The following is a 27991-nucleotide window of genomic DNA, read 5'->3' on the forward strand; positions in this document are numbered from 1 at the left end:
AATTTGGGAGTTTTGAAACGTGAGTCCAAAGAGAGGGGATCTACACAGCTCAATTCACGTGGTTCAAAAGTGGTAGCGGTGAATGAGCAACAGTCACGTGAGTCAAGAGTAATAATCTTGCACATGAACATTCTTGATTCTTGACTCAAGACTGAAGGATGACCTAGCCGTCCAAATCCATGTTGGAGCCGAGGCACGTGTCTAATCCAAAATTCTGAACCTTGAAATCGAGTGTCAAGTCTTGAGCTTACTTGCGAGATGGTCAATTAAGCCTCGAATTCAAATGACAGTGGTAGCTTGAATTCGATTCTACAGGCACTTGGATCAGATCGTGAAATTTGAAATTTGGATTTCAATCACATCAAAATTTTCAATCAAGGGTCTTGAGTCAAAAGTTTAGCCACGTGAATCAAGAATTGCTGCCGATGACTCAATCTTGAATTTGAATCAAAATCAAAATCAACAGCGAAATCAACTCACGTGACTTGAGATTTACCTACAAGAATCAACAATCAGAATTATTAAATTTGAATTTTGAATTATGGATCAGAAGAATACTGAATGACTTTTGACTTGACTGTCTCTCGCGCGAAATAACGCGCGTCAGCAATTTCATCACGTGAAGGGTAGGTTTTCGTTTTCAGATTCAAGATTCATTGATTTCAGGTTTCAGGTTTTAGGAAAGGCGTAAACCTGATGGGTGAGCATGTGCGTCACTCAAGACTGAGTCCCACACTCACGACTCTCGCGTCGCCGCCACCGTCCCCAGTCAGCTGAAACTTGCCAGTCTGTGGTTTCGCGCTTGCTGCCGTCTTTGACATTGGTGATTCCTGGATTCACCATTCTGATTGTCCGAGCCAGTACCTTGTGCTGCTTAGTGGCAAGCCGCTAAACGGTATTCGTCGGAGCCTCAAGCTAGCAAAGCGGACTTCAGGTTTGAGGTTTGAGGTTTTGGGTTTTGGGTTTTGGGTTTTGCAATTTGCGATTTGCTGTCACTCCAATGCGCTAGGAATGCTCTTGACACATACGCATCGGCGCAGAGGGCATCCACGCAGTCTGGTAGCAGTTTGTCGTGTTGAGCACCTCGCGTTGTGACGGAGCTCTACGTAGTCAAAGATGAGAGCCCAAAAGGTTTAAATAGGACGTCTGGAAGGTTGATGAGACTCCCTCATTGACAAAACTTCACTCTCCTCACCTCCAATCCAGCCACCACTCCGTGCGCACCTACAGAGATGACCTCTACGGGTCCCAAGCTTTCTCCACAATACCTCGAGCTCTCGAGTTCCGACGATACCGATGAGACTGAGCTGGCTCGACGCGAACTCACGTTGGCGGGCGCGTCTACTGTGAGCCTTCTAGCTTACGCCGATTGCAGCTCTTCTCAAGCCCTGCAAGGCATCTTTGGCTCGGAAGCATTCAGTACTGCGCGGAAGATGAATGCTATTTCGGAGTTGTACTTACTTCCTCCAGTCTCTGTGGAAACGTCGAAGCTGCCCCCTTTAGTATTGGCTTGGTCAAATCGCTTGCAGACTTGGTTCATTGGCTTCTGCGGCACCCGTACGCTGGCGGATCTCAAGGTGGACATCAACGTAAATCACACACCCGATCCTGATCTGGCTTCGTGCTTTCACAGCGGTTTTTACAAGCGTGCGATGCTTTACAAAGATTTCGTGCGACGCCTGAGCCTCGATGCGCGGGTGGTGCTATGCGGTCATAGCTTGGGGTACGTACACTTCTCATGAAACTCTGCGCCGTCACGAACTGACGTCCTGACCTCGCGGCTTTGCAGAGGCGCCATTGCAGCTATTGTTGGGTACTGCGTACTCGCCGGGCTGGGTTCAAATAAGGTCCTCAAGAACACCTGGACCTCAGCTCATCCCGATACCACAACCACTTGCTTATCAGTCGTGACTTTTGGTGCTCCTGCCACGATGGTCACGGAAATCAAATCCAACACTGCCCGACCCCACTTACGTCTGCGTGGCTTAATTCACCATATCATCAATCGCGAGGACAAGATTCCTTTCCTGCTCGCGAGAAGCTACTGGGGAATGTTCAGCAGTGTCTATCAAACCGGGCTCTTTGGGATTGGCGCTGTGGTACCAGAGGCTGTGCCCGCCTTGGAAGGCCTCAAATGGGTTTTGCAGACATGGTTCAACGAAAGAGGCCATTTCGCGCACTTTGGGACGCTATACTTGCTAGGCTATGAGCCTAACAGACCTGACCCAACCTGCTGCAGGGTGACGTCTGAGGATGGTCTTCCTACTTTGCCCAACATCAACGTCGCAGATGTGGAGAGATTTCACTCGATGAGGCACTACAACGACTGCGTCGAGCGAGCATTCCGTCTAAAGGACAAGCATGGGTTGCTAGGAAGCCCTTCACAAGCGAACGGTCATCTTGATGCCCTGCAATTGCCTGCAAGACCATTCAGCGCGAATATCACTGTCTACGACGATCGCATATCGATGGCGTTGGAAATCTCCAATCAATTTCTACCATTCACAGTGCACAGCATTATCTACCAGGTAGATGGCCACAACGTCATGCCAGATTTCTCATCGTTTGGTGAAGTACGCAGCAACGGTTTGGTGAGCACAAAACGCTAGGCTGGCCCGAATGTTCAGGTACTCACTCCTCGCAATTCATCATGCTATATTCTACAGATCTCTGTAGCCGTGCTTGTCCATTTGCGCAAGGACGGGTCTGGTTCTGTCCGCGAAATTCTGGACAAGCTGCTTGGCCTTCGGACATCTGTCACCCTGCTGGACGCTTTTGACCGAGCCCTGACTGTGACGGTCAGCGACGAAGACGTCCATCTTGCTGATCTTCGCGATCTCAGCATGTCCTCCACGTTCCGTTCCCTCCGACGAGCCATGATTGTGGCTTTTGCACAACAAAGTGGACATGTGCTGCGTATCAAAGCTTCAGAAGATGCGAACACAACACCAGCGCAGCGTGTTCACAATCGACAGGAAGCTAGGACGCTTTGTCCGGAGGCCAGCACATTTGCGACGCGAATCGACAGGCTGTGCTCCCAAGCACAACCTTCTGTCTTAATCTCACAGCTACCTCATGCTATGATGCTTATTTCGGAGTTTTGGTATGAGGGCGAGACAACGACCCGAGACGGCCAGCAGCGTGCAGCTCAAGTCGATCTCGACACATTGGATGCCGAGGGTTTAACTCGCGAGCAGCAGCTTCTCGCACTGATACCGCAAGCTTGTTCGCCAGGCGTCAAAATTCTGCTACATCAAATCCTCATCAATATCGACGCGAAGTCGACTGCGTATTGCAAGCCTCGCGATATAAGCCAAGATGTAGACATGACCACCACCCTCGGTCAGGTCGACGCTGGCACAGCAACACGATTTCGTCTCGCGCTGGAGGTGTTCAGCGAGGAGCTGTACGAGCGCGGTACCGACCCCGATGAAGCAATCAAGCAAGCAAAGGTTCAGACTCGCAAGCTTCTGGACATCATGAAGCTTAGTCATGCCATCATCCTTAGCCAGCTAGATGCTTCACCAGACTGCTTCGTATGTCAAACCGACGCGTACGCCGCTCTAGCTGGCGCGGCAGGGGCCATCTTGCCTGCATACTGGGCTGGCAGGAGCTCCATTGCCTGGATAGGTGCTCTACTGGGAGCTCAAAACAATGCAGGCATCTTTTTTGGTGCATTGACGCTCTCTGTGCACGGACTCAGCCTGTTCTTCACTAGCGTCGCCATGCACCTCATTGTCAACACCTTGCACGCTCGTCGTGCTCGCGACGCCCTTTTAGAATCGGAGTACAACTCCATGCTCGGCGTCTCGAGAGCCGCTTTGGACCTTCAGTCGGAGCCTTTCGATATGATACGAGAAGAGGCGTTGAAAGACAAAATCTCAAGGAGCGATTCACGCATCCTGAGTCCAGCAACGATCGATCACTGGAAGAAAGCGATACAAGAAGGTCTACACCGCGTCTCAGGCTCTCCGATCGCACTTCAGTACCACAGACCGTCAAGCTTCTGGGCTAAGTGGCTGTTCGACGTGTGCCAAGTGGCGTGCATTCGAGCAGACCTGGCTCGACGGGTCTATGTAGGCTACGAAGGTCCCACGGAAGTCGGCAAGACAAGCACCTTAGCCATGGTCACCGCTGCTGATCCTAGAGTCTTTGCATCCGGCGATGCCCTAAGAAATCGCACGACCGAGATACAGCTCTGGGCGCGTGACTCGAGCCGTAGTGCAGCAGTGTACTGCGATTTTCCGGGCTCGGACGACCGAGACCAAGAGCTCCGCGAGGTCGCTGGTCTTTGCCGCGACATTCTCGATGTGATCATTTTTGTGGTGCCCATTACAGCTCAGCGTGGTCAAGGGAGGAAAAAAGTCATTCGAGAAATTGCAGACTACCTTCTTCAGCGCGAGAAAAGCAAAGATTTTCGTCCTTTTCTTATTCTGGCAGCGAAGGTCGATCAGCTCAGCTTCAATCGTAGCAAGAAAGAGGCCTTCGACGAGAATCTCGAAGCAAGCCGACAACAATTGGTAGCTCAACTCAAAGAAGAGATCCGGGGTCGCAATACCGAAGCTCTACCAGCCACGGTTGAAGAGAGCATTCTGACTTGGGAGGCTTCTCGAATTCAGAGCGGCAAGTCTCCAAGTCTTATCCACATCGTCAAGACGACGCTTGAAGACTCAGTCAAGCCTTACACGAACTGGGCTCAGATGAATTACAGCAGCGACGCGCCACTGGCTGATTGCCCCGAAGGCACTGATTACAAGATCGTAGAGACCGCCCTCCAGCATCATCTCTACACGCTCGCCGAGCAAGGAGTCATCTGGGACATCGTCTCTCTCAGAACTTGGCTTGCTACCTTAGCCCCGGGTAGCGTTCCCGGCACAGGCCTTGGTCGACGCTCGAAGCGCCTACATCCCCCAACCTCCACCGAAGAAGACTAGCTTTTCCCTTCAGTTGCCTGGTCTCGTGACTGTGAACACATCGGCTCGCGCTCGCTCTACTGTATATCGTGCTCTCTCCTGTCTCCTGTCCTTCCGCGTTGTGTCTCGCCTGATTTCCATCACATGTACCTACCATCTCAATCCTGTAGATTCTTGGAATTGATGTCTTCGACTGCAAATTTGGATGACATGCAAAATTGCGAGCGGATGGCGCCATGAGTTGAATCAAGGATGCGAGCCGATTTCAAAACGCGATACGCAGGTGGACACCAATCACAAACGCCTAGGACGCCCAAAGCCGCAGATCCATCCTTATGCTCCAGTGGTGAATGCCGATGCGCAACGCGAGACGCGCAGTGTGAGTGTAAAGACGGGAGTGTTGATTGCGGTCAGGGAGATTGTGCAGTCAAGAAGTGGCAGTTCTGCGCCTCGTCCTCGAACGCGTTCGCTCCAGCAGAGCCATGCAGCGTGGAGCGCGGGTCCAGCAGCGCGTGGCTTGGGACGCAGGCTTTGCTGCAGGCCGGCGCACCTCCCCGCGTTTGCGCAGTTGAGTGGCTTCAAGCTGCAGCTGGCCGAGCGGACCGACATGTCCCGCTTCCCAACCGTCACAAGGACCCGCAAAGCATGGAGCCTGCTGTGCTCTCACAGAGAGTTCGATCTCCGACTGGATGACTACATCTTTTGGGTCAGTGCTTCCCCGAGGATGTGAATGGGAAAGAGTAGAATGGGCCCGGGGGCAAGGGACGCGGGAAGATGGAGCCCTGCTTCGAAGAGAGCGAGGATCACGCGTTCGGATGGTGGAGTCTTAACAAGGTGTATAGAGCCTTCAGAGCTTGGACCATCGCTGCCATGGACATTCCAAACCTCCATCCTGGCTACCGAAGCGAGCTATCGGATCTTGACCCATCATCACCTTGCTCGCAAAGCCCTCACTGTGATAGCGTACGGTGCTGCCAATTCCACATCCAAACCGAAGCTCATCTGGCAGTGCCGCCGAGCTTCTGCCCATCATGAGTCTTCTATTAGCACCGTAGTGAGTCTGAGGAGGAGTAAAGGTGGAATGGCTGCCATAGCCAATCTATTCAAGCTGCGTGGAGGACAGAATTCAGCAGGAGGCCAGGTCTGAGACAGGATCACTAACTCGCCTTCACTCACTCTTTTGTTGATGGCAGCAACAATGCCATGCGCCTAGGTCAGGGGTGAGTCTTTTCCCAGCTTTCTTTGAAAGCAGCGAGCCATAACGCTAACCTCCAAGGTATTGAATCTTCCAGTTTCAACTCCTTCACGCAACGAATATGCATCGACTCGGCTGTGGTAGTGAGCCCTCATCGGGCGGAAAATTTTCTCACCAACGACGGCATGACGATGCGCACACTGGCAGAGGCAAGTGGTATGCCCAGTCTTTGGACCACGACGGAAGAAGTGCTTCTGGACGAGTCGCGTCAAGCTGAGGCCGAGGCGGTGCGAGCTGAGCAAGTCAGAGTGAACAACGACGAAGAAGAGAAGATGCTGCCTGGCATGGAGCATTTCACCTCAGAGGAAAGGCTTCCACGCGAAGAGCTCATCCGCGCTCGAGCCAGACGAGAGGCTTCCAAATCCGATGTTGGAGTCTTTCCTCCTCCGCCACCATACGAAGCGCATCAAGCGAGCCTTGACCGAGACGCCAAAGCTCGTGCGGCCATGAAATCTTGGAGCGTGAATAACGTGGGGGGTCCGAGTCAGACGGTCACCTTCACAAGTCGCTTCGTCGACAATATGAGTCAGGTAGTCAAAGATATGGGCATATCTGCTAGCTTGTCCATCAAGTGCGGAACCATTTCTGGCTCGGGACGTGGATCGTTCATCCAATCCGACACCTTTGCTCAGTCTGATCTCAATTACTACATCTCGGTCAAGTGCGAAAACACGTCGATCAACTTCAAGGATCCGCTCGAATTTGCTCCTCTACCGCGCAGCGTCGTTCCGGACTCGGACTTTGCGGAAACGTACGGTGCGTAGCGCAGCGCTCGACCAGGCTTGTTCCACGACGCCTGAACCTTTTCTTGTTGGCCCCTTGCCCACCAGGCGATTCCTACATTTCTGGCTTCCTCGAGGGAGGTATCTTCGAGGCCATCGTGTCTTTCAAAGTGCTCAATACTGCCAAGATGCTAGACATCAAAGCGGCAGCCAGCGTGGCTTTCAGCAGTGGAGCACTCGACGTCAAAGCAGAAGCCTCGTTCGCCATGGCCAAAGCGAATCTGGCTCTGAACACCGAGACGTCGATTACAGCAAGATGGAGCGGAGGCGGGGTGATCAAACCACCAGATGAGCCTTGGACTATCGAGACGCTGATGAGAGCGGCAGTGCGATTCCCTCAGAATGTCGCCCAGTGTCCGCAGAGGACTTACGCTATCTTGACCAAGTATGACCATCTCAGGAGCTACTTGGCGGACAAACCCGTCGAGCTCAGCAAACAGTCTTACGAAAACCTCACTTCCTACTCGGACGAACTGCTCGAGATGTTCATGGAGTACAAAGCTATGCTGGCTCGTTGCCAAGCTGATATCAGAGCCATTCTTGAAGGTACAAAACGTTTCAAGACCGCTCAAGTCTTTGCAGACGACGTCAAAGATCCCTTTCCAGCCTCAATTGATGGGCTCGAGGCTGCATGCACCGAGATGCGACCACAGCTTGGAGCAATAGCTGCACGCATAGATGAGCTCTCTCACGACGCTTCTCTGCTCAGCTCTCCAGAGAACTTCACGAGTCCCATTGCATTTTGGCAGCGTTTGCCCGTTGTGGAAGATCCGGCTACTGCTGGAAAGCTCTCTTCTGCTCCTCTGACCGGCAAGAGGATTGGTAGCGCACCGCCTCAGCGCAGCCAGCCGACTGCGGATCCTGCACTTTCCGAATTGTGCGAAGAGCAGCCAGAAGAGCTGGGCTTGACCAAAGAGGAGGAAGTCGCGATGCTGGATGCCATGTCCAGCGGCGCACTCAGAAACGCCGAGGATGGGACAACAGCTACGATAAAGATGAGCCGGCCTGTCGGCTCAAGAGAAGATGGCGTTCCCTTCTTTGGTTTTACGTTTGCTCGGAAGCACTTGGTTGTGCAGTCCATTGAGGCACACATAGGTGGCGGGGCGCTTCAGAGCTTGCTCGTGACCTACTCGAACGGTCTACAGTGGCGCAAGGGAGCACCTATCACCACCTCACACATCAGACACGTGCTGGACGACTTCAGAGAATCAGAAGTCATCATTTCGGGATGGATCGAGTATGGCGCACCTGCGGACAAGTCAACCTCCGCTACCGTCACTGCTCTTGGTCTGCGGACGAGTGCTGGGCGAACATTGAACGCCGAAGCGGTCGACCAGCTGCGCTGCGGATACAGATCGAGACAGCTTGACGGCAAGCTTTTCACGGATCTGAAAAGATTCGAATTTGTCGCTCCTAGTGACGACGCTGCGCTTGTAGCCTTCTATGGCACCAGCCGTGAAGTGCACGAGAGCGAGAAATTCGAAGAGATGGTGGAAGTCACCGACAAAGCGTCTGCCGACAATGTGACTCCGGTTGCAAATGACAGCAAAGAGGGCGCCAAGGCGGATGCGGCCACCAAGCAACAGAAAGTGGAACGTGTGATCAACAGACCTACAGGGATCCACCGCCTCGGCTTTGTGTGGAGCGAGCCAGGCGCACATGAGACCCGGTGCAAATACGCAATGAGCAAGACGCATCTTGTGGACGCATTGACCGACGCTGATCCAGTCGAGCCGGCTGCTATGGCCAGCCTCTTGCCACAAGAGCGCAGAGCCCTGCTCACGCTGGCAGCACGCAGTTTGTACAAAGGCAAGCTAGTAGGAAGATCACTGATCTCTCGTGCTCTTCCCGGCGCACAAGGCAAGATCTTCAGTGACGTGGAGCTACTTCGCACCACCGCTTCGCAAGTGTATTGGCCTACCAAAATCACCTTTTTCTTTTCGACCTCGCATCTGTGTGGACTTGAGATGGGCTTTGGAAAAATGAAGATTGCCCGTGGAGAATGCGAGGGACAGAATGTTCTGCCTTTCGAAGTCAAGCTTGAGAAGACGGAGAGGGTGTCCGAGATACGTGTCCAGCGAGGGCCCGACGGCGTTCCTTCTGGGCTACTTATGCTTACCTCTGCAGGAAAGGCAACTCCAATCAATTGGACGGGAGAGGACAAGGGAGGCCAGCTAAACAATCCTGACTCTCTTCGAGCACCGCAAGACCTCTTCTTGCAAGGCTTTTTCGGCATCGAGATCGAAGACCAAATTCTCAACCTTCGCCCTATCTGGGCTTGACGTGCACTTGTTGCGACGAAGATGTTTGGCCCTCACTTCCGTAATTCATGACTTTCCGTTGATCTTTCAATACCTGTCATGATCAGCAGACATGCTTGGCATGCGTAGTGATCACATTCTCGCTCATTGGACACGAGAATGAGACATGCTTTATTTTTGTCATTGCATCGAAACACATCGAGAAGAAGAGGGGAAAATTTGACAAAGACACGCTTTGCAGACTACACTGCGTACGGGTGATGAAGAACCTTAGAGAGCAGCGATGAAGACGACTCCGACGGTGAGGCCCTTCTGTTCCGCCTCAAAGTCGAGCTTGACAGTATCGTTGGACACGGCTGTAGCGTTGCAAGCTCGGAATGTCGGGCCAGACGCGGAGCCATGGATCTCGTTGAAAGCCACAAAAGTCTTGCGCGGCTTGCGAACGAACTTGGCAGGCATGACTAGCTCCAGAGATTGCTTGGCGCTGGTCAATTGCACCTGCTTCGAGTGCGAATAAAAGAGCGCATTGGTCGTTTTGTATGAGTCTTTGACCTTTGCTTCTTGCTTCTCTGTTGGCTTCTGCTCAGCAGGCTTGGCCCCTGCTGCATCAGCTCTCTCTGCGCTGGTTGCACCAGCAGAAGTCGAGGCTGGCTGAGCAGCGGCATCCTTTGACTGCTCTTTTGGTTGTACTGGCTCTTCTTTCACGCCGCCTTCATCGTGTGCTAGCCAGCCAATGGTCATGGACTTGAAGCTCGAGCTCGCAGTGTCAGTGCCAGCGGAGAGTCTGAAACTCGAGGCGGACTCTTCGGAGGCAAACGCCTTAAGGGTGTAGTCTGTTGATGTCGCAGCGTAGTCGATGATCCAACAAACGATCTTTGGCTTGCTACCGGCTTTGAAGGGAAGCTCGAACTTGACAGTCTTGGAGGCAATAGGGGATTGGATGTCTTCAGCCTCGAAATGGACACTTCCTGCCTGGATGTGCATTACGTCGATTTCTGGCAAGACCATCCAGCTAGCAGCTGATGATTTCGTAGCGGCTGTGCCTGTAGGTTGAGCGTTATGATCCAGCGTGAAGCCGTCTACGCCAGCTTTGGCCGACAGGTTGAAGGAAGGAGGGCTCTCGGCCCCTAGTGCTAACGTCGAAGGAGCGTAGATCAATTGAGGGATGCCAGGGAGGTGACGATCGAATTTGACAAGCTTTGAGGTCTTTGCATTCAGCGCAATCGGCATCGACTCCCCGTTGACACTGCTACTCAGGCATGGTATGGTGTTCTCTTCATCGAAGACTGTGCTCTTCGAAATGGCTTGAGTCCAAACTAGTCCGAGTCGGTCAATGCCAGAAGCGCAGTTGCCTTGCGTCTCTGTGGACCGGCCCCAGAAGCCAGAGACGTATCCATCGCAGATCGGCTTTTCGAACTGCTGCATGTCGTATAGACTACTCCTTTCGCCGGTGTACGCCCACTGAATGGATCGACCCTTATTGGTAACCAGATAAAGACCTACGACGCTTTGCACGGTCTCTCCATGGTCGGCGTCCACTTCGATGCGTGCAGAAGTGATCAACTCTCCGTAGCCGAGGCCTTTGAGCACCTTGCGCCATGGCTTTTCGGCTTTCGCGGCATCGCGTCTCTTGAGGTAGTCTTCTTCCGACTCCCCGTCTTCAATAGTTGTCTCCTGTTGATGAGGAGGCTCGCCGTCTTTCGAAATAGGATAATCTTCGATATCGCCACCGATATTGACTGTCAGTCCGTCGAGATAGGTACACGAGAGGCACTGTAGGCAATCGCCAAGGATACCAATGGACACCTCGGTGATGATGGGCTCAGGTAGGTCGTAATCGAGGGTGCAGAAGGGCTGCCCGTCCGTAGTGCTGCCAACTGGTGCAGTGAGTCTAGTTGTCTCCGCAAGCTCGACATTGTCACGCTCAAGATCGGCAACCTTGATCTCTTCGGAATTGGACAGAATGAGTTGCGTCTTGCTCTGATCGAAGAGACGAGGAGTGATGTCGGCGCTGCCGAGCGCCGCCTTGGTACCATCCTCCGTAACTTTATCGTTAATCAGCTCTCCTGAGAGAGGATTAGAACGCAATTTGCGAACTTTGTACTCGACCGCCGGAATGAGAGCGGCAAACGAAGCGGGCCCAACGAAGCTCGGAGGCCTTTCTTTAGTAGCAGCAGCCGGATCCCTAGTTATCAGATCAACCTCTTTGACGATGGCGCCCATTTGAGCGCGCATTTGAGTCTTCGCTTCTTCCAAACCTTCAAGGCTGTCCACGAATGGTTGCAAGTTGAGCAGTTCGACTGCTTTAGAAAGTGCTGGAGCGTTCTCCTGGCTTTTGGGCTCCTTGAATCTCTTGCGGCCTGCTTGTACATCCAGAATGGCAGTCCCAATGCGCTTGTACAGCGTCTTGTACTCAAGGTAGCAGTCCATGAGCGTGCCAGTGTACACGGCAGCATTCTCGTAGCCTATCTTGGAGACGGTCTTAGGACGCATGGCTACATAAGAACGTAAATTTTCATAGCGAGTCAGGATCGCGTGCGTCCTTTGCGGGAATTGAGAAGCCAGGTATGGAAAGCGTTGGGCTGCAGCGAGCAGCGAGTCAATGGTCCACTCCTCATCGTAGGGCTTGATGGAAGCACCGCCTGCCCAGCTGACCTGTATCGACGTCTCCGTGTTCATAGCAATGTTGCGCTTGGCAAGAGCAAGATTGCCGTTCGCCTCAGCGTCAATTCCTGTAGTCAGGACGACCTTGGCTTCGGCAAGAATATCGCTCTTCTTGACGTCGTTGAGCACCTTGATGAGGACGACAGCGTTAAGCTCGCCGCCTTCAAGGAAGCCGGAGATGAAGCTGTCACCAAAACATTCCAGGTGCTCTTTGGTGCCTTCTTGAATGGAGGAAATCGGGTTGTACGCAAGAGCGTCCTTAAAATTCACGCTCGAGTTGACCACCTGCGGGCAGATTCGGAAGATGAGCGAATTGCAAGTGTTGAGTGACGGTCACTAGGACTCACCTTGACACTCAGGTAGAATTTGATGTCGGAATTGTGAAACTTGTCCGTGTTGACAAATGATCCACGCCCAGAGAGTCCAAAACTATCCGTCTTGACGCTCAGAGCTGCACTGACATTCATATCGTCTGCCACTTCACTCAGTTTGTTGATGAATTGAGCACGATAGCTGACGATCTGGCTTGTTCCTCTGCTCTTCTCAACGGACCAGGCTTTGCCGGCAGGCCCCGAGTCGTCCCGCAACAGACCTCCATCTCGGCCCTTTTGGACCTTGTCGAATGCCTCGGCCTTTTTTCGGAGCTCTCCATCCGGCTTGAGGGTAGATGATGTCATCGCTTTTCCGGTTGCGGTGATATCCTTCGCGAGCTGCTTGTTGCGCTCCGCTTGTCTCGCTCGAGCCTCTGCCGTGCTCGCATCCTTTTGGGTTTGCACATCAGCAGCTGTGAGTGGCTCGCTGGAGGCATCAGGGACCGCGCTCTCAGCAGAAGCTTCAGCTGCCGTCTCGCCAGCCGGGAGTGTGGCCACAGCCGACTCCTCAGCCGTTCCATCGGAAGCAGGCAAAGTGTCACTAGATTCAACCGGCTCTTGCGCAGGGACGTCCTCCGGTACCTCGTAATTTTGAGGCTGTGGAATCTCTTCATCGGCAGCAGGCTCCGTGCTTATCTCTGTCGGTGTACCGTCTTCGACGTACTCTCTCATTTGACGCCAGACGCTCGCCTTGTGCATACGCTGCGCAAGCATTCGCATGGTCGTTCCATCATTTGAGAGGACATTCTCGGCGCGTGAGGGATCAATGAGGACCGCATCGTCTACGCAGATAGAGTGCGTGTACGAGTTGAAGCTGCGAGCAAGTCTGCGAGTGAGCGCCAACCCTTCACGGACCCTTACTTACTTTCCGCGGCCCATGCCAGGAATCGTTACACTCACCCTTGACCAAGGCGCATTCCATTGTTGCTGCACACACGATTCCAGATTGCGTTTATCAGCGGATGATCGAACCTCAAGAGGTAGTGAGTATACTCACTAAGGTGCTAAAAGCATCGACATGGTGTCCAAGCTGATGGGCGCAAGAGATCCGCCGAAGTGATGGAGACAGGGACGATTGAAGGAAAGGATCGAGGAGAGGATCCATACCGGAATGTGTCTTTCCTTAAGCCTCAGACTCCAGTGGTTGCTTGTCGAATTCGTTGTCGAGACGAGTCGCACGTCTGCGTCTTACCAAGGTCACGCATTGAAGCGCAGTCGGGCGCCCCAGTCATGGCGATCCCACTGGGAAACCAGACTTGCACACCCGCCGTACATGGTGCTGCGCGTTAAGGAGACGAGGGCATTATCTGGCTGCTCGTCACGCGTCGGCCCGAAGCCACATTTCCACCATCTGTGGCTTTCAGATCCGATTGGCCGAGGTGCCTTTTTCGGAAGCAAAGCATGCTTGCAGGAAGCAGACTTCCCGCTGAATGTTGGTAAGCCAGGGGAACGTGCGTGGATGCACGACCGCGGGAAAGACGCGCAAGCCAGGCCTCGACGAGAGCCCAGATGGGCAGAATTTTGGCGTGAGGTCGAGTGCGGATGAGGCCTGTGTGGTCTGTGGTGTCGAGCGGAGAACAAGTGATCCAAGTGAAACAGCCAGAAAGTTGCAATTTCGGGAGCGTCGTCTTCTCGCGGCGGACAATAAAGACGTGCTGCACCCACGGCCACGGGAAGATCTGCATGCACGCACAGACCCTTTGCACCGTGCATGTAAAGTTCAGAGTCCGATGCTGCAAGTCGGTCCCGCGAAAGGGGCGGTGGCTTGAAGTCGAGTCTGTGTGAGTGCCGCTAGTCACGAGTCGAGGCGATGAGAGGCTGGCTGTGGCGGTCACGGGTCTCGACGACCATTTGTGATTATGGATCTCCTCTCTGACCGAGAAGCTGAGTCAATCTGCCTTACAGCACGACCCGACCTCCACGATAAGCGATACACTTTTCGACGTCGGCTTCACATGCAACAAAGCCCCACACCTCCCCGTGCCGGGTATGCGCCACACCTGCGAACCTTGTGTTCCCGAGCGGAGCATGCCGCCGCTGCTGCCCGAGGAACGGGGTTCGGAGGGAGTCCCACCTTGTAAGCCGAAGGGATCGAGCTCCTCGCTCTCGGGGTGGATCAAGCATGCTAGCTAGGAAAGAATGGCCGTGGCTACCGAGCTGGAGAGGTAGTCGTACAACGATACACCCCGACCGGTCGCAAGGTCGGAAAATTTCGCACTGGTGGTGCCAGATGGCCTGGGACGCAGCATTGTCACACACAGTGTGAGAAGAAAACGCGACGCCATGGCTTGCGTTGCTACTTCAACGGCGCTCCATCAATCGAAGTTCCAAGTCCTCCTACCACCATCAGTCTTTGCATCCCCTTCCCACCTCTCCTGCTGGCAGACCTTGCCCAGCACCGGTCTCTTGAGCAACGATGGGTCTCCTGCTAGCACCCTAGTGAGTGATGTTGTTGACTTCATCGTGGATGAATACCGCGCACTAAGTTCCCACCGCGTTTTACGCTTAGCAACAATGCTATGCGACTTGGACAAGGGTGCGTAAGGACGTAACTTTCTAGCTGCGTGCTTGTCTCTGATTCGGCCATTGTCCCATGCGTCTCTCACAGGTTCAATTCGTATACGCACGAGATTTGCATCGATGACGCCGTGACCACCAGTCCTCTACAGTCCGAGAATGTCCTGACTAACGATGGCACGACGATGCGTCTTGCGGCGATGGTCCTCGGCAGATCCAGCGCTTGGACGAAACAGGATCAGATTCTGCTAGATGTCAGTCGTCTCGCCTCAGCTCAGCAAGAACGTCTTGACAAGGAAAGAACTCCGCATGTGGAAGCTGTTGATGCTGCGAAGCCGACTGAGAGCAAATCAAACGAAGAGGCAGCAGAAGTCCTTGCCGACTTGGACGGCGTTCCAGCTGCACCAGTTGAGCCAGAGCTAACTGCGACGGCTACCACAGAGTCTGCGTCGGATGAGCCCCTTGCAGCTCCCGAAGCTGCGCAAGCTGCAGCAGAGCTTGATGCCCCTCCTCCCACCGTGGAAGACACCACCTCTGATGAAGTTCGAGCTGCACCAGCAGGGGACGCAACAGATTCCGCGGCAGAGCCACTTGCCGATGCTGCCCCTGGCGGTAGCCCTGACGGTCTGGGAAGCGAATCCTTTGACGCAATCCACAAGTCAGAAGCCGGCGACGCAGCGCCATCCACCGCAGAAGGCACAGCCTTGATTGAGCCATCCCATGCAGCTGGTGCTAAGCTAGGAAGCACTGCTGAAGAGAAGGCAGCAGAAGGTGAGCAAATTTACGCTATCCACACTCACCATCGTCCAGATTTTAAGTGAGGTAACTTCACCACTGACGCGTCTGCATCCATCTAGCTGCGCCCACCGCGGTAGGCGCGGAAGGCGAGGATGTCAAGCCAGACACCACCTCAAAGAAGGTCGGAACGGGAGCGGCTGAGGTTGGCGAGCTGTCACCAGGCGGTGAGAATGGCAGGCCATGCTAGCGCGCGAATAGCGTAACCACTGACCAAAATTTCTATTCATAACGGTGCTGCGACTGGCCCTCAAATTGTTGCTGCAGGCGTCGGTACTACTACAGCAGCCACGACTGGAGACAAGACAAGCGCCGCAGCAGCCGCGAAGAAGGGCGCAGCGCCACCAGCAGAAGACCCAGTAGCCAAAGCGAAGCGCGAAGCGGCGCAGCAAGCTGCTCTCAAGAAACAAATTGCTGCGGACCAAGATAAAGCAATCAGGCGCAAGGAACGCGACCCTGCCATGGCCGATGCAGCCGACAAATTCAAGAACACGCTTGACCTCAAAGCAATGATTGAAGCTCACAAAAAGCTCATTTTGGAAGCTGAGAAGTCACGAGAAAAGATGAACACGGCGCTTTTGAACAAGGGCAGGAAGACTATGATCTTCGACATTAAGAGCTCCAGAGGCGTGAGCCAGACCGTCATCTACCGGGCCGAATTCATCGACAAGCTCAGCGAGATCACCAATGATCTCGGTATCAGCGCCGCACTTTCAATCCAGAAAGGCTCCATCGGCGGCTCCGGGAAGGGATCCTTCATCGACACGGACAAATTCAAATCGTCTGACCTCAACTTTTACATCAGCGTCAAGGTAGTCAATCAGTCTATCAACTTTCGCGATTGCCTTGAGTACAACCCATGCGGCGATGGCATCGATGAGAGCAACTTTCGCAAGGTGTTCGGTGAGTCTTTCACCTGCTGCCCCGTTCCGACAAAGGCTTGGTTGTCACTTCGCCTAGCGGACCCAGCTAACGCAAAGGCGGCCCCCCACTAGGCGACTCATTCATCAGTGGATTTCTCGAGGGCGGTGAGCTGACCGCTTTGGTCACTATGAAGGTTTTGAACACAAGCAAAGCGAGAGATATCAGCGTTGAAGGTGCCATCACCGTTGGAACTTCCAGCTTCGACGTCTCCGGCCAAGTAGCTTACAAGAGTGCTAAAGCCAACCTCGAGCTCAACACCGAGACCACCATCCAGGTCAACTGGCTTGGTGGAGGTGTCATCAAGCCTCCCAACGAGCCTTGGACCGTCGAGTCCCTTACTCGTGCTGCGGCGCGCTTCCCAGATCACGTAGCTGAGACGCCTCAACGGACCTACGCTATCCTCACTAAGTACGAGTCATTGCGAAGTTTCCAAGCTCTGAAGCCGCCCAAACTCATCCCGGTAGCCTACGAAAATGCGGCATTGTACACAAACGAGCTGCTGGATGTCTTTATGAGCTACAAGGCCCTCTACAGTCGACTGTCTGTACAGATTGCCGAGATTCAAAATAACACCTCGAAATTCAGGAAGGCAGAGCTCGCTGGACAGCAGAAAGACTTAGATGATGGGATCAAGAAGCTGCGCGAGCAGGCTAAAAATGGCATTCAAGGTGCTAAGCTGATTCTTGACGGCACAGGAAATTGGAGTACTCTGTCACCGCTTCACAAGAAGCAGCGCATCGGCCTCTTTCCCCCTACTCTTGATGGGCTGGACGCTGCTCGTCAAGCCGTCCGTCTTCAAATGAACTTCGTCATCAATCGCGTTGAAGATGTTACAAAGAGGCCCGATCACGTGCTGTCGCAACCGGCAGAGGAGTTCTTATCGCCTTTCGCCTTTGAAACCCTTTTGCCTGCTCTGGAGCCAGCTCAGCGCTCCACCAAACGCACTTCACCCCTCACCGGAGAGAGAATGTATGTCAGCTCGCAAGAAGCCGAGAAGCAGCAAAGCGACAGTAAGAAGACGTCTCAGGATGTGAACGGTTCTTACGGAGATTTGTCAGAATGCTCTAAGCTGTGCTTCATCAAGCAGCCGACGAAAGGCGAGACGCTTGACTACCAGCTGCAACTCTTCAAAGACGAAGTCAAGGGTCTAGAGACATTCCTTGCCGCGCGCGGAGATGGTATCGAGGAGAGCATTCGCCTAACTCCACTCATCGGAAATCAGGAGACCGTTCCTGCGCCAGGTTCCTTGTTTAGCAGCTTGGATTTCGTCAAGCCTGGATTCTTGCTTAAGTCTTTGACCGTAAAGATGAACGAAGGCGTCGTCTGCGGTCTCATTTGCAAATACACAAATGGGCTTTCTTGGAGGCGAGGCAAGACCGACGTGCCTAACGTGCAAGGCGCAACGACTTCCATTTCCCTCAAGCCAGATGAGCGCATCACGTCCATCGTTCTGGTGTCCGGCACAGAGGCGATTGATCGAGGAATCGACTCGATCTTGTCCCTCAAATGGTGTACGAATCACGGTCACTCTGGCGTTGCGGAGAGCGCGGAGACCAGAAGAGCGGGCTTTGGTCGAAGGATCATCAACGGCAGACCCTTTCACAAGATTCGAACAATCACCTTTGACTCTCCTCTAGAGCGCGGATACGTTGTCGGCTTCTGGGGACGCAGTGAGCAGACCGAAGATGACGCTGCCCTGTGGCGTCTCGGCATGGTCTGGGCGAATCAAAATCCAAGCGATGCTAAGAAAGATCCAGCACGGGATCAGAAGCAAGCTCTGGCACGTGCCATCGACGAAAAGAACGAGACGCGTCTCGAAGACGCACTGGCAGTGAAGAGAGCTTGGGATGACGACAAGCGCAAATCGAAGGTTGAGTCTGACGCAGCAGAGAAGAAAATCTTAGCCCTTAACAGGGAACTTGCTCAAGCCAAAAAAGACGCTGCCACTGCTGCGCGCGAAGCTCTCGACCGCGAAGCCAAGGCTGCAGAGGCCGCCGCGGCTGCGCGAACGACCGACCAGACAGAAGCAGACAGAAAACTCAAGGAAGAGGTTGAGCACAAGCGTGCAGAGCTTCAAAAACGCATCGACGAGCTTGAAAGCGTGAAAACGCAGCTCGAAAATGACAAGACGGATCTCGGAAAACAGCGCGAAGCTGCTGTAGAGCGTGGCAACAACGATGTTCGCACGAAGGTGGAAGAGAAGAGGGTTGAGCTGCAAAGACAGATTGACAACCTTACATCTGAAAAGAACTCTGCAGAGCAATCATCGAGGAGCGCTTCTCAGAGGAACCGAGAGCTCAATGATCAGACTGAATTACTCAGGTACGTCCATGAAGCCGCATTCAGCCTCTTCGTGATTGCTGACTCTACATTTGGCTTTACCTCCCGTGACTCGTGTGTAGAATGATGAGATATGGAGCAAATTGTTGGCTGGTCATCGGCCCATGCTGGGTTTTCGACTGGCACGTGGGTATCAACAGACTCACAATCCACTCTGTTCATAGAGGGGCCAACCAACGCTGGCTTCTGCAGCCCGTCAGTGATGACGCTTACTGGATCAGGAGCTATGAAAATTGGAATGGCAGGGTGTGGTACCTTGCTACGGAAGGCAGCGACAATTATCGCGGCGAGTGCGCTCTAGCTTTGCGAGAAAATAACGGAGACGAATGGATCTGCCGCAAATCACCTCACAAGACTAACGCTGTCGAGTGAGTGCACGGGCGCACGTTTGTTGCCACGCCGCTGCAACGACTCACACACTCGCCTGACCGTACGCTATTCCTTACTCCTGACTCTCACCTACCTTTCAGATTTGTGCTCAAGCGAGACCAAAGATACACAATCAGGTGGCCTTCCAACAGCCGCGAAGAGAGCGCCCAGGTCTACGCGTACAGTGGCAGCGACAAATGCGAGAGAGACGGTGTTGAGGTACATTACCCATTCTAGGCAGCTCTCCTGCCGCAAAGCTGTTCTTCCGCACCGTGGCTCATTTTGAAAGCAAATGCTCGTTCGCTGGTGCCTCTTGCGTGAATCGTCAATGTCGGACCAAGACCTGCCACGACGAACCGCGCTGTGACGCCCCGCCAAATTTGGTTGCAATGGGCGCGAAGCGTGTCTGTGAAACGCGTCAAAGAGCATTATGCTGAAGGCGAACGTCATGAATTGGGTGTACGTGTCACATGCAAACTGAGTACATCAAATGGCCAGAATCCAGGTAAGCCCAAGAGCCTTGACGCCTGAGCCTAAATTTCCGTACTCGAGTTGGAGCTCTGTGTTGGACGTGCCAGGTAGGAAAGCAGAAGTGAAGCTGATGGGTCTATCGGGCAACGTGCGCAGCTCATTGACGCCCACAAAGTTGACCGTGGGCTTGCTCTCCAGACTAGGCTCCAGTTTTCGAATGCAGCGAGAGCTGCTGAAATCTTCGAAGCGCTCTTCGCCGCTGACAATGCTTGCGTTGGCCTTGTCTGTCGAGTGCGTATGTGCCAGCCAGCCAATGACCACTTTGCGGAAGATGACTGTTCCATCCGACGGCTCGAGAACCACGCGGAAGCTTTCGCTGGTGACCGAGTCCTTGACGATGGAGGCCCGAACATAAAGTTCTTTTCCGGGGGGCGATTGGTCGGGATTGACCTCGGCAGAAATGCTGCTGAACCAACACCTCACATCTGGCTTGACATCTTTCCCGTAAGCTTTGGGGAATCTGATCGGCTCTGCGCTGGGCTGCGTAGTGATCGAGCCACAGTGGACGTCGACCGTCTCAATTTCGGGCGGGACCATCCAGTTGACGAAGAGGGCATCCTGCTCCACGCGGGTCATGGTACCAAGCCTGAAGCCTAGCCGATCCACTTGGTCAATCTCGCCACCCATCACGAGTCCCTTCAAGTCGGTCTTGGCCTTCTCGGAAGACTTGAGATAGTGTGGGCCATGTATGAGCTGTTGTGGTACACCGAGCAGCTGCCCAATGGGATACTTGATCTTGCGAGGCGTTTTGCTGTTCACCCATTCAGACTTGGAAGTACCGAGCATACGATCAGACTGCGGACCCGCTTTCTTGTCTCCACTGACATTCCGCTGCCATGCCAAGAAGCAATGAATCAGCCCAGCACTAATCTTGTCTCATCTCGCGACATGACTTACCTGGACGGCTCTGCTCCAAATTGGTGCGAGGCGATGCAATCCGTTAGATTCATCGCATCTTCCCCAAAAGCCTGCTAGAGCACCTCCACGGAAGAGAGTCCTATACTCGTATGAAGTTAGCTTTTGTCCATCGAGAAGAATGGAAGACGGGGCCAGCAGGCTGAGTTTCTTGTCGTCCGAGACCAGTATCTCGATGCCAACGATCTGTGAGCTGCCATCGCTGGGTGTTTCGAGAGACTGGACATTGATCGAGCCGACCGTCTGCTTTTGCGCATCAATAGAACGGATGCAGTGGGACTCGGGGCAACGAGATACTTGTGCCGAGGTAGCTTCTTTGCCGTAGGTGCAGGTGAGACCGTTGTCGAAAGCTATGACTAGCGATGCCAATCTGTCTTTATCGTCAGCTATAGCCCACACATCAGTCACGGTCGTCTCCGCTTGGGCAAAGTCGAGAGTTGTGAAGAGCTGACCAGCACTGGGATCGCCAATTGGCACATCACACTGATATTGTTGGGCAATGCCTTCGATAGCATACTCCAGCTCTTGCAGCTTCAGTTGCTCTTCGTGACTCAAAGCACCGAAGCGACTATTCTTGCTTGAGCGGCACAGCGAATCCTCCCCGACGGCTTGCTCGGCCTCAGCAGAAGGAGCGCTGGTCACATCTTGGACGTTGTTGATGCGCGGCAAGTCGAGAGGAGCCGCAGTCTTGCGTCGACGACCATCCTTCACGTCGACGTCAGGAACCAGGCTCGCAAATGATGCGGGCCCAACAAAAGGCTGCTGATGCTTAGGATCGACTGCTAGTTGAGGCTGAACGACCAGCGCCTCGACCTCTTGCGAGATCGCGTTCATCTGCTTCCTTATTCCGGCACGAGCGCTGTCTAGCCCGCTGAGAGTAGCAGGGAAGTACGTCAGACCAGCTCGCTTCAGTGATGAGGACAGCGGGGCACGTGTGTTGACGTCTGTCTCCACGATGACCTTTAAGCCAGCTTGCACGTCGGCCAAGTCGCCAGTGATGCGCTTGGCGAGCGATTTATACTCCATGTATGCGTCAGCTAGCATGTTGGTGTAAAGATGCGCGAGTTCGTACTGGAGAGGGCTCAAAGCACGAGGCTTGAGTTCCTTGTACGATCTCAACAATTCGTACTTTGTCAAGATGGCGTACGTGCGCTGGGGATACAAGCCCACCAGTGCAGGAAATCTGGCGGCAGTCGCCAGGACAGACTCCACCGTCCATTCATCGTCATATGCCTTGACGTTACCTCCTCCGCACCAACGGACAAATATCGTGGTGGAGACGTTGTTGGTCACGTTTTCTTCAGCCAGCTTGACATTGCCTTGCGCGGACACCTCGACAGGGCCAGCAGTCAAGGCCACTTTGGCTTCAGCCTTGATGTCCCGTTTCTTCGCTTTGTTATGTACCTTCATGCAAATGACTGCATTGAACTCGCCACCCTCGAGGAAGCCGGAAATGAACGAGTCTCCGAAGACCTCGTTGAAAAGCTTTTCGTTGGTCATGCAAGAGCGCAAAGGATTGAAAGACAGGCAGTCTTTGTAGGCCAGAGTCGAGTTGGTGACGCGACAAGAGACGTAGTACACCAGGTCAGAATCGTAAAAAGTCTCGGCGTCGAAAAAGGAGCCCGAGCCTGACCCTCCGATGGCGTTGTAGCGGATGGACAAGGAGCCTGAGATCGACATGTCGTCGGTAATCTCACTTAACTTGTTCACAAACTTGGCTTGATATTCCACATTTTGAGCTGCACCGCGAGCCTGCTCAGGCGTCCAGGGCAGCTCTTTCTCGCCATCTTGCATTTTCACGCCCATCGTCCCAGCGGCAACTTTGGCATCGTTGTTCGCGTGGATCTCGTCAAGCGTCGATTTGATCTCCTCGTGGCTCATCGCTTCCGCATTCTTCTTGGCGGCATCTGTGCCGCTTTTGCCGGCTGGTTCGGGCTCGGCTCTGGACTTTCGAAAAGCGGGTGGCGGAGTAGGCCCAATGACCTTCTTCTTGGCAGCGTTCTGGGGATGTGTTGGCAGTGGCTGGCTGACATCGTTCTTGGGCGTGGGAAGCTGAGAGGCGCCTCCATCCATAAGACCTCGCAAGCGCGGCAGGGCGCTGGTGCTCTTGCTATGCTCTGCGAGCATCTTCATCGTCACGCCCGCATTGTTGATGACATTCTCCGGTCGCTTAGGATCCACTACTACGGCATCGTCGATGCATATCTGCTGTGTGTACGAATTGAAACTGAAGGCATCAGCGGCCGTAGCAGTCAGCATCTCATCTGATAGTGCTTCGAGCGTCGCCAAAAGTTGCCTCACCCTTGTCCAATGCGCATGGCATTGTTGCTGCGAGTATGAAAGGCCAACGTCAAGGATTGATGAGCGACTGTGTAGATGCGTTCCTGCTTCGCAGTGGAGAGCTTCGACTCACTATGGAGCAAGTAGCAGCGACATTGCGCTTCAACGTCAAATGACAGCGATCCAAGACGGTGTAGCTGCGATTCTGGAGGGGCAGAGGTAATGAGTGCTGGTGAAGGTGGGCAATGTTCAGGATCAAAGTGGATGCTTGTCAAAAGAGCAACGCGCAACTCTTTGCGTGGCTCGAGAGGGCGCTAGCGACCATTGTTCAACTGCTCGACCCAAAGGAAAAGGCAAGAAGCATTATGCCTACATATTGATTTGCCGTGGGAAGCTCAAGGAGGAACTTGCAGTGGCTGGCTCGTGCGAACGTTCGGCTCTCATGGTAGTCTCATCGGAGCGAGAGAAGTAAGGTTCGCGGAGTCGTGAGTCTGGAATCGGCGGGGAGCACGCACGCATGCACGCACCAACTTCGGGAGCGCAACGGGATGCATTGTGGCGAGGCGGATGCAATCTGCGCGTTTTGGTTCCTGCATGACGCTAGCGGGACCGTGACTCAAGACGTGCAGAGAGGAGCAAGCCCATCTGCATCTTGGCCGAGCGGGCCGAGAAGGGCGAGCAAGGTGTGGCTTGCGGAGACCTCCTCTGTAGCTGCCTGGGAGTCCGACCATGCGGCGTTGGCTGCCAAACTTACCAGTCTTGCCCTCTTTCGCTGACGACTCGCAAGCTCGACTCCCTGGTGTGATCACTCAGCAAGTCCCACCTCGCGAACGGTGACAAATTCTGACTTGATCTTCGCGACTGGTTCCGACATTGCGTCCAGGACTTCGCGGACGGTGGGTGCCCTCGTGAAGCTAACAACCACCCTCACATAGTGAAGCGCCTCTGAGGCCAACACTCGACACGATGGATCTCGCCATCCAAGAAGCCCAGAGTGAAGCCGCTTTCGAGTCCAGAAAGCCCTCGCTGGCCGAATTGGCCAGCAAAAGACTTCCAATCACGGTGCCCTGGAGCTCAGATCATCTGCTCTTTCCTGGTCAAACCTTTCACTCGAGTCTGTACAAGACGGCGGATCCTTGGTCCAAAGCTTCGCCTTTTGAAGATTGGACTGCGACTGAGCTCACAAATGACAGCGATGTTGGTCAAATGATGTACCTCTGCGCTGATGGCGGCACCACTGGCACTTTCAAATCCGCAAAGACCCAGTCGACTGTGCTCAAAGAGGACCACGAGAGCTTTGGCTTTACCGCCACTGTCGATCTTGGCTTTTGCACGGCTTCCGGTTCGCTTCAGTACGATAGGAACATCTCGACAAACGATGATGTGAGTCTTGACGAGATGTTGCGCCTCATTAGGAAAAATGCGGCGTCCTTTGACGGTCCTCTCTGTTGCACTTTGTAGAACATCAAGACTTCTGTTCGAGCGAGCTACCGATGCGGCTCCATCATCCTCCGCAGGCCCCCTGAGCTGAGCCAGGAATCTTCTCTGGCCCTCAAGTACGGCGAAGGCTTGACAGAATTTGAGGCCAAGTATGGAGACTACTTCATCTACGGCTACAATCTAGGGGCCGATAATGCGATGCTGGTGTCGACCAACGCATCTTCCCTGAGCACTCAAGAGCGCAAGACCCTCACCGTCAAAGCGGAATGTTTCCTCTTCGATGTCGAGTTCACAGAACATTTCGACTCTGCTTCATACTCTGCTTCGGCCGCTCTCAACATCACGGGATATGATACCCTGTCGGGCTCCATGCTCGACGAGCACACAAAATGGCAAGCTTCCACCTCCGTCGAATTTGACGCGGTTCAGCGAAGGAGTAGAACTTTGCGCCTTTTGGGCGACCAGCTTCCAAGTCGCGTGGAGGACGCCTGTGAGGAGCTAGGGCTGCGGTTAGGCCAAGGCAAAGCGAATCGTGCAGAATCGGCTAGGACCGGCCTCATGCAGGACTTTGCCCCCGTCGCGGGACTCGAGAAGCCGGTGGACCGAGCAACGTGCAGACGACTGATGGAGAGCAACGTGATCGTTGAGGTAGTCTTGATGCCAGTCAAATCATTGCGGAGTGTGCAGGAGTGGATGTACTCAGACGACATCATTTGATTTCAGAACGCGAGAATTGAGCTCGAGTGTACAAAACGGAATTCGTATGCGATCTTGAGAGCTCTGGTCTCTCCGCCGCTTGTGTGACCCAGCATGTCGCTTGCACGTTCTGTGCACTGTCGTGGAGCTCCGATAGACGTCTGACACCTCAAGGAAGCGCGTTGCGATTCAGGATACGCAACGAAGGCGAGTCGTAGCTCTGAGTGCACGCTCTGCTCGATGGGACCGCGCTCTAATAGTCGTCGTCGTCGTAGTCGTCGTCGTAGTCGTCGTCGTAGTCGTCAAAGTCTCCGCCGGAGTCTGCCCCTTCCGACCATGCAGAGTCGTCTTGGAAGCCGTCAGATTCTTCTTTGGGCTCGTCGTCGTTTGGCTCTGTCTCCAGCTCTTCTTCTGTTGATTCGTGCTCATCCTCCGTCTGCTGTTCGGACTGAGAAAAGGAACTTGCGCTCGATTGCTCCTCTGCTGCTCCAAACTCTCCTTGCACGCCTTCTTCTGACCAAATCTCATTTTGATCCTCTCTTTCCCTGCCTGTCTCCTCCAATTCCTCGTCTAGTCCCCTGTGCATCCATTCGTTCTGACCCTGCGTTTCTTGCTCCTCCTCTACCTTCGACATTTGGTTCGCCTCTGCTTCCCATATCTCGCGCTCATCGCCAGCGTCATTCTCAGAAACTGCCTTCGACTCTTCCCCGCTGGCTGCCTCTGCCTCTTCGTGAGATCCGAGCTCGGAATCATCTCCCATCGAGTCGGGCGACTGCTCCTCCACAAATTCCTCCAGCTCTTCGTGCGATTCCTGCTCGGACTCTTCGGAGTCCACTTCTAGCTCTTCGTGCGCCTCTTCTTCGGACTCTTCGGAACCACTTTCGGACTCTTCCTCGGATGAGTCGGGTTCGAGAATGTGAATGTATTCATAGTGATCTGCGGCGACGAAGCTGTAGCGTAAGCGAAGCCTACCTTGTCTACCCTCGCCAGGAAGACAACAGACTCACGATCAAAGGGCTCGCCTTTGCGCTCCATGCCATGGACGCCCAAAAAGCGTCCTCGAAGCTGCTCGAGCCAGAGTCTACCGGGTGGACTCTCTTCTCTTATCTCCTTCAGGTATTCCTCTTCTTCTTCACGGGTTTGCGGCATTGGTCGCGCTCTCAACCCGTCTTTACATATCTGCCTTTGCAAGGCGACCCACTCGTTGTAAATGGATTCGATCCTTGGCACGAATCTGTTACGGCAATGGAGCACAAGGACAGCGTGCACCCCGGTCGAAAGTTGAGCACATAGGGCCCAGTCCGCGTTAGGTTGCCGGCACTCACTCGTCATGCACCTCCCTCGCTACCCTAGCAGCTTCTTCGATGTCGATTCTATCTTCGGGCTTCTCCGCCATCATAGCAAGAATTGCATCCGCCAGCCTGCGCGGAAAAGCTGCAAACTCGTCTTCTGGCAAGGCATAAGGGTTCGCTTCGCCTGACCAATACCCAATCGAATCTGGTCCTTCTTGAGGCAGCTGTGGCAGCTCTGCAACCGGTGTCTCCAATGTCTTGTCGAAACGCTGATGGCGAAGCGAGAAAAGGATCGGGGCTCAACACAGACTAGGGTCTCGTTGCGTCGGTCCAAGGTCGTGACAGCGCACCTCTGATCCTTTGCAGCTCATTAAGACTGATCGAATCTCATCCAGTTCAGTGAAAGACATCTTCTCGTTCAACAATCTTCGAGCGACGTAGTTTCCCATAGCGTACACATCCCGCTTGAACCTGTCGAAAGGCACTTCCTCGTGGTGCTCATCTCGCATGCTATCTGGCATGTTGAAGAGATTGGATTCGGGATTGGCCGTCAAGTATGCTGCGTTCTCGGGTGTAGTGCACCATAGAGGCAGAACGCTCTTATCATAGCGGTGTGACACCTCAATTTGTGGCATAATTACCGGGCCCGCTGGGTGCACAATTTTGACTTTGCTTGTGAAGCTGGCGTAAGCAAGATTCGCGAACCACTGATTCCGAGCGCCGTTAAGAAGCAATATGATTATATTCGGAACTGTGTCTTAGATCAGCTTCTGTTGATTCTCTGCACTCACAAGCTTGGGTTCAGGTACTCGCGGATCGCCGATGGCCATTCTACTGCACCATGGCAGCCCGCATCTCGCTCGTTCGTCTGCCCGTTCGCCTGTTTCCGTGAGCCACTCTGCCCCGTGGGGAAACGCTTCGTTAGGCTCCAGAGGTAGCTCCTCTACGATCAGCGGCCGCTTGCTAGACGCAGCGGAATGAGGTGGAGCAGGCGTCTGATGCGTCTTGTCGATGTACATGTATAAGAAGGTCATGTCTTCTCCAAAAACGTTCAGAGAGATGCGATTCCGATGAAACCATGCCAGACCACAAATCGCGTCTTTGACTAGCTCCAACCTTCTGCGCATGTGGAGACTGGGAGGCAAAGGCAAGTGGATGCTCCGCTCGTCAGCCCACGGAATTGGGTGTATTAGGAGTGACGTATTGCATCCATAGTCCAAGAAATTGACGAGCGGAATCAAGGGGCAATCAGGATCAAGTAGAAGATCTCTTCTGCGTTTCCACAGGTGTCTGAACAGACGCATCTGCTGCGAGTCCTCCTTTCCGACGCGCACGACATGGCGGTGTAGCTCCGGGCCGTCCAACTTGGTCGTCTTACTCTCCAGAGGGCGTGTCCAGCAGGAGCTGTCATAGCCGCGCCGCTCAGGGGCGGTCTCTTCTACCGAGACGATCGCATCGATTAAATCAGCTTCAAACTGCAAGCCGCTCCGCTGCGCAGGTCTCTGCTCAAAGAGGCTGCCCTCGTCGGGGTAGCCGTTGACCCAGCGCTGTAAGGTCGTAGTGGGGAAATAGCCTGCGGTGTCGACGCTTCCGAGGGGGGCTAGACGCATCCCATCAAGCGTCATCAGCGTACGCGTCATTCTTTG

The 27991-nt window shown here is 53.9% G+C and overlaps 7 protein-coding genes across 7 annotated transcripts; 4 read left to right on the forward strand and 3 right to left on the reverse strand.

Annotated features, from left to right (window-relative positions):
• Window positions 1-1232: 1232 nt before the first annotated feature.
• Window positions 1233-4934, forward strand: IE81DRAFT_346242 (hypothetical protein; the record flags this gene model as incomplete). Its single annotated transcript, XM_025516019.1, has 3 exons — window positions 1233-1723; window positions 1790-2591; window positions 2667-4934. The coding sequence occupies 3 exons, from the start codon at window positions 1233-1235 to the stop codon at window positions 4932-4934; spliced, it is 3561 nt and encodes a 1186-aa protein (XP_025371015.1).
• A 606-nt stretch (window positions 4935-5540) lies between these two features.
• IE81DRAFT_322028 (hypothetical protein) lies at window positions 5541-9291 on the forward strand. Its single transcript, XM_025513508.1, has 4 exons — window positions 5541-5967; window positions 6107-6133; window positions 6206-6924; window positions 6999-9291. The coding sequence occupies exons 1-4, from the start codon at window positions 5945-5947 to the stop codon at window positions 9230-9232; spliced, it is 3003 nt and encodes a 1000-aa protein (XP_025371016.1). The 5' UTR covers window positions 5541-5944; the 3' UTR covers window positions 9233-9291.
• A 190-nt stretch (window positions 9292-9481) lies between these two features.
• IE81DRAFT_346244 (hypothetical protein) lies at window positions 9482-13266 on the reverse strand (the record flags this gene model as incomplete). The annotated part of the gene is made up of 4 exons (XM_025516020.1): window positions 9482-12160; window positions 12223-13060; window positions 13147-13173; window positions 13244-13266. The coding sequence occupies 4 exons, from the start codon at window positions 13264-13266 to the stop codon at window positions 9482-9484; spliced, it is 3567 nt and encodes a 1188-aa protein (XP_025371017.1).
• A 1250-nt stretch (window positions 13267-14516) lies between these two features.
• Window positions 14517-19553, forward strand: IE81DRAFT_61632 (hypothetical protein). The gene is made up of 8 exons (XM_025517477.1): window positions 14517-14685; window positions 14756-14782; window positions 14855-15534; window positions 15621-15725; window positions 15826-16461; window positions 16554-18804; window positions 18885-19190; window positions 19293-19553. Exons 1-8 carry the CDS (start codon window positions 14663-14665, stop codon window positions 19426-19428), a joined length of 4164 nt encoding a protein of 1387 aa, XP_025371018.1. The 5' UTR covers window positions 14517-14662; the 3' UTR covers window positions 19429-19553.
• An 87-nt stretch (window positions 19554-19640) lies between these two features.
• Window positions 19641-23225, reverse strand: IE81DRAFT_365490 (hypothetical protein). Its single transcript, XM_025516934.1, has 4 exons — window positions 23051-23225; window positions 22939-22965; window positions 20620-22864; window positions 19641-20553 (listed from the first exon to the last, which is right to left on the reverse strand). Exons 1-4 carry the CDS (start codon window positions 23071-23073, stop codon window positions 19678-19680), a joined length of 3171 nt encoding a protein of 1056 aa, XP_025371019.1. The 5' UTR covers window positions 23074-23225; the 3' UTR covers window positions 19641-19677.
• Window positions 23226-23681: 456 nt separating this feature from the next.
• On the forward strand, window positions 23682-25127 carry IE81DRAFT_365491 (hypothetical protein). The gene is made up of 2 exons (XM_025516935.1): window positions 23682-24300; window positions 24379-25127. The coding sequence occupies exons 1-2, from the start codon at window positions 23884-23886 to the stop codon at window positions 25072-25074; spliced, it is 1113 nt and encodes a 370-aa protein (XP_025371020.1). The 5' UTR covers window positions 23682-23883; the 3' UTR covers window positions 25075-25127.
• Window positions 25064-27972, reverse strand: IE81DRAFT_322033 (hypothetical protein). The gene is made up of 5 exons (XM_025513509.1): window positions 27137-27972; window positions 26696-27052; window positions 26379-26614; window positions 26061-26287; window positions 25064-25989 (listed from the first exon to the last, which is right to left on the reverse strand). Exons 1-5 carry the CDS (start codon window positions 27953-27955, stop codon window positions 25307-25309), a joined length of 2322 nt encoding a protein of 773 aa, XP_025371021.1. The 5' UTR covers window positions 27956-27972; the 3' UTR covers window positions 25064-25306.
• Between the last annotated feature and the right edge of the window lie 19 nt (window positions 27973-27991).

This window comes from Ceraceosorus guamensis (genome assembly GCF_003144195.1).
Source record: "Ceraceosorus guamensis strain MCA 4658 unplaced genomic scaffold IE81scaffold_16, whole genome shotgun sequence".
NCBI classification, from domain to species: Eukaryota; Fungi; Basidiomycota; class Exobasidiomycetes; order Ceraceosorales; family Ceraceosoraceae; genus Ceraceosorus; species Ceraceosorus guamensis.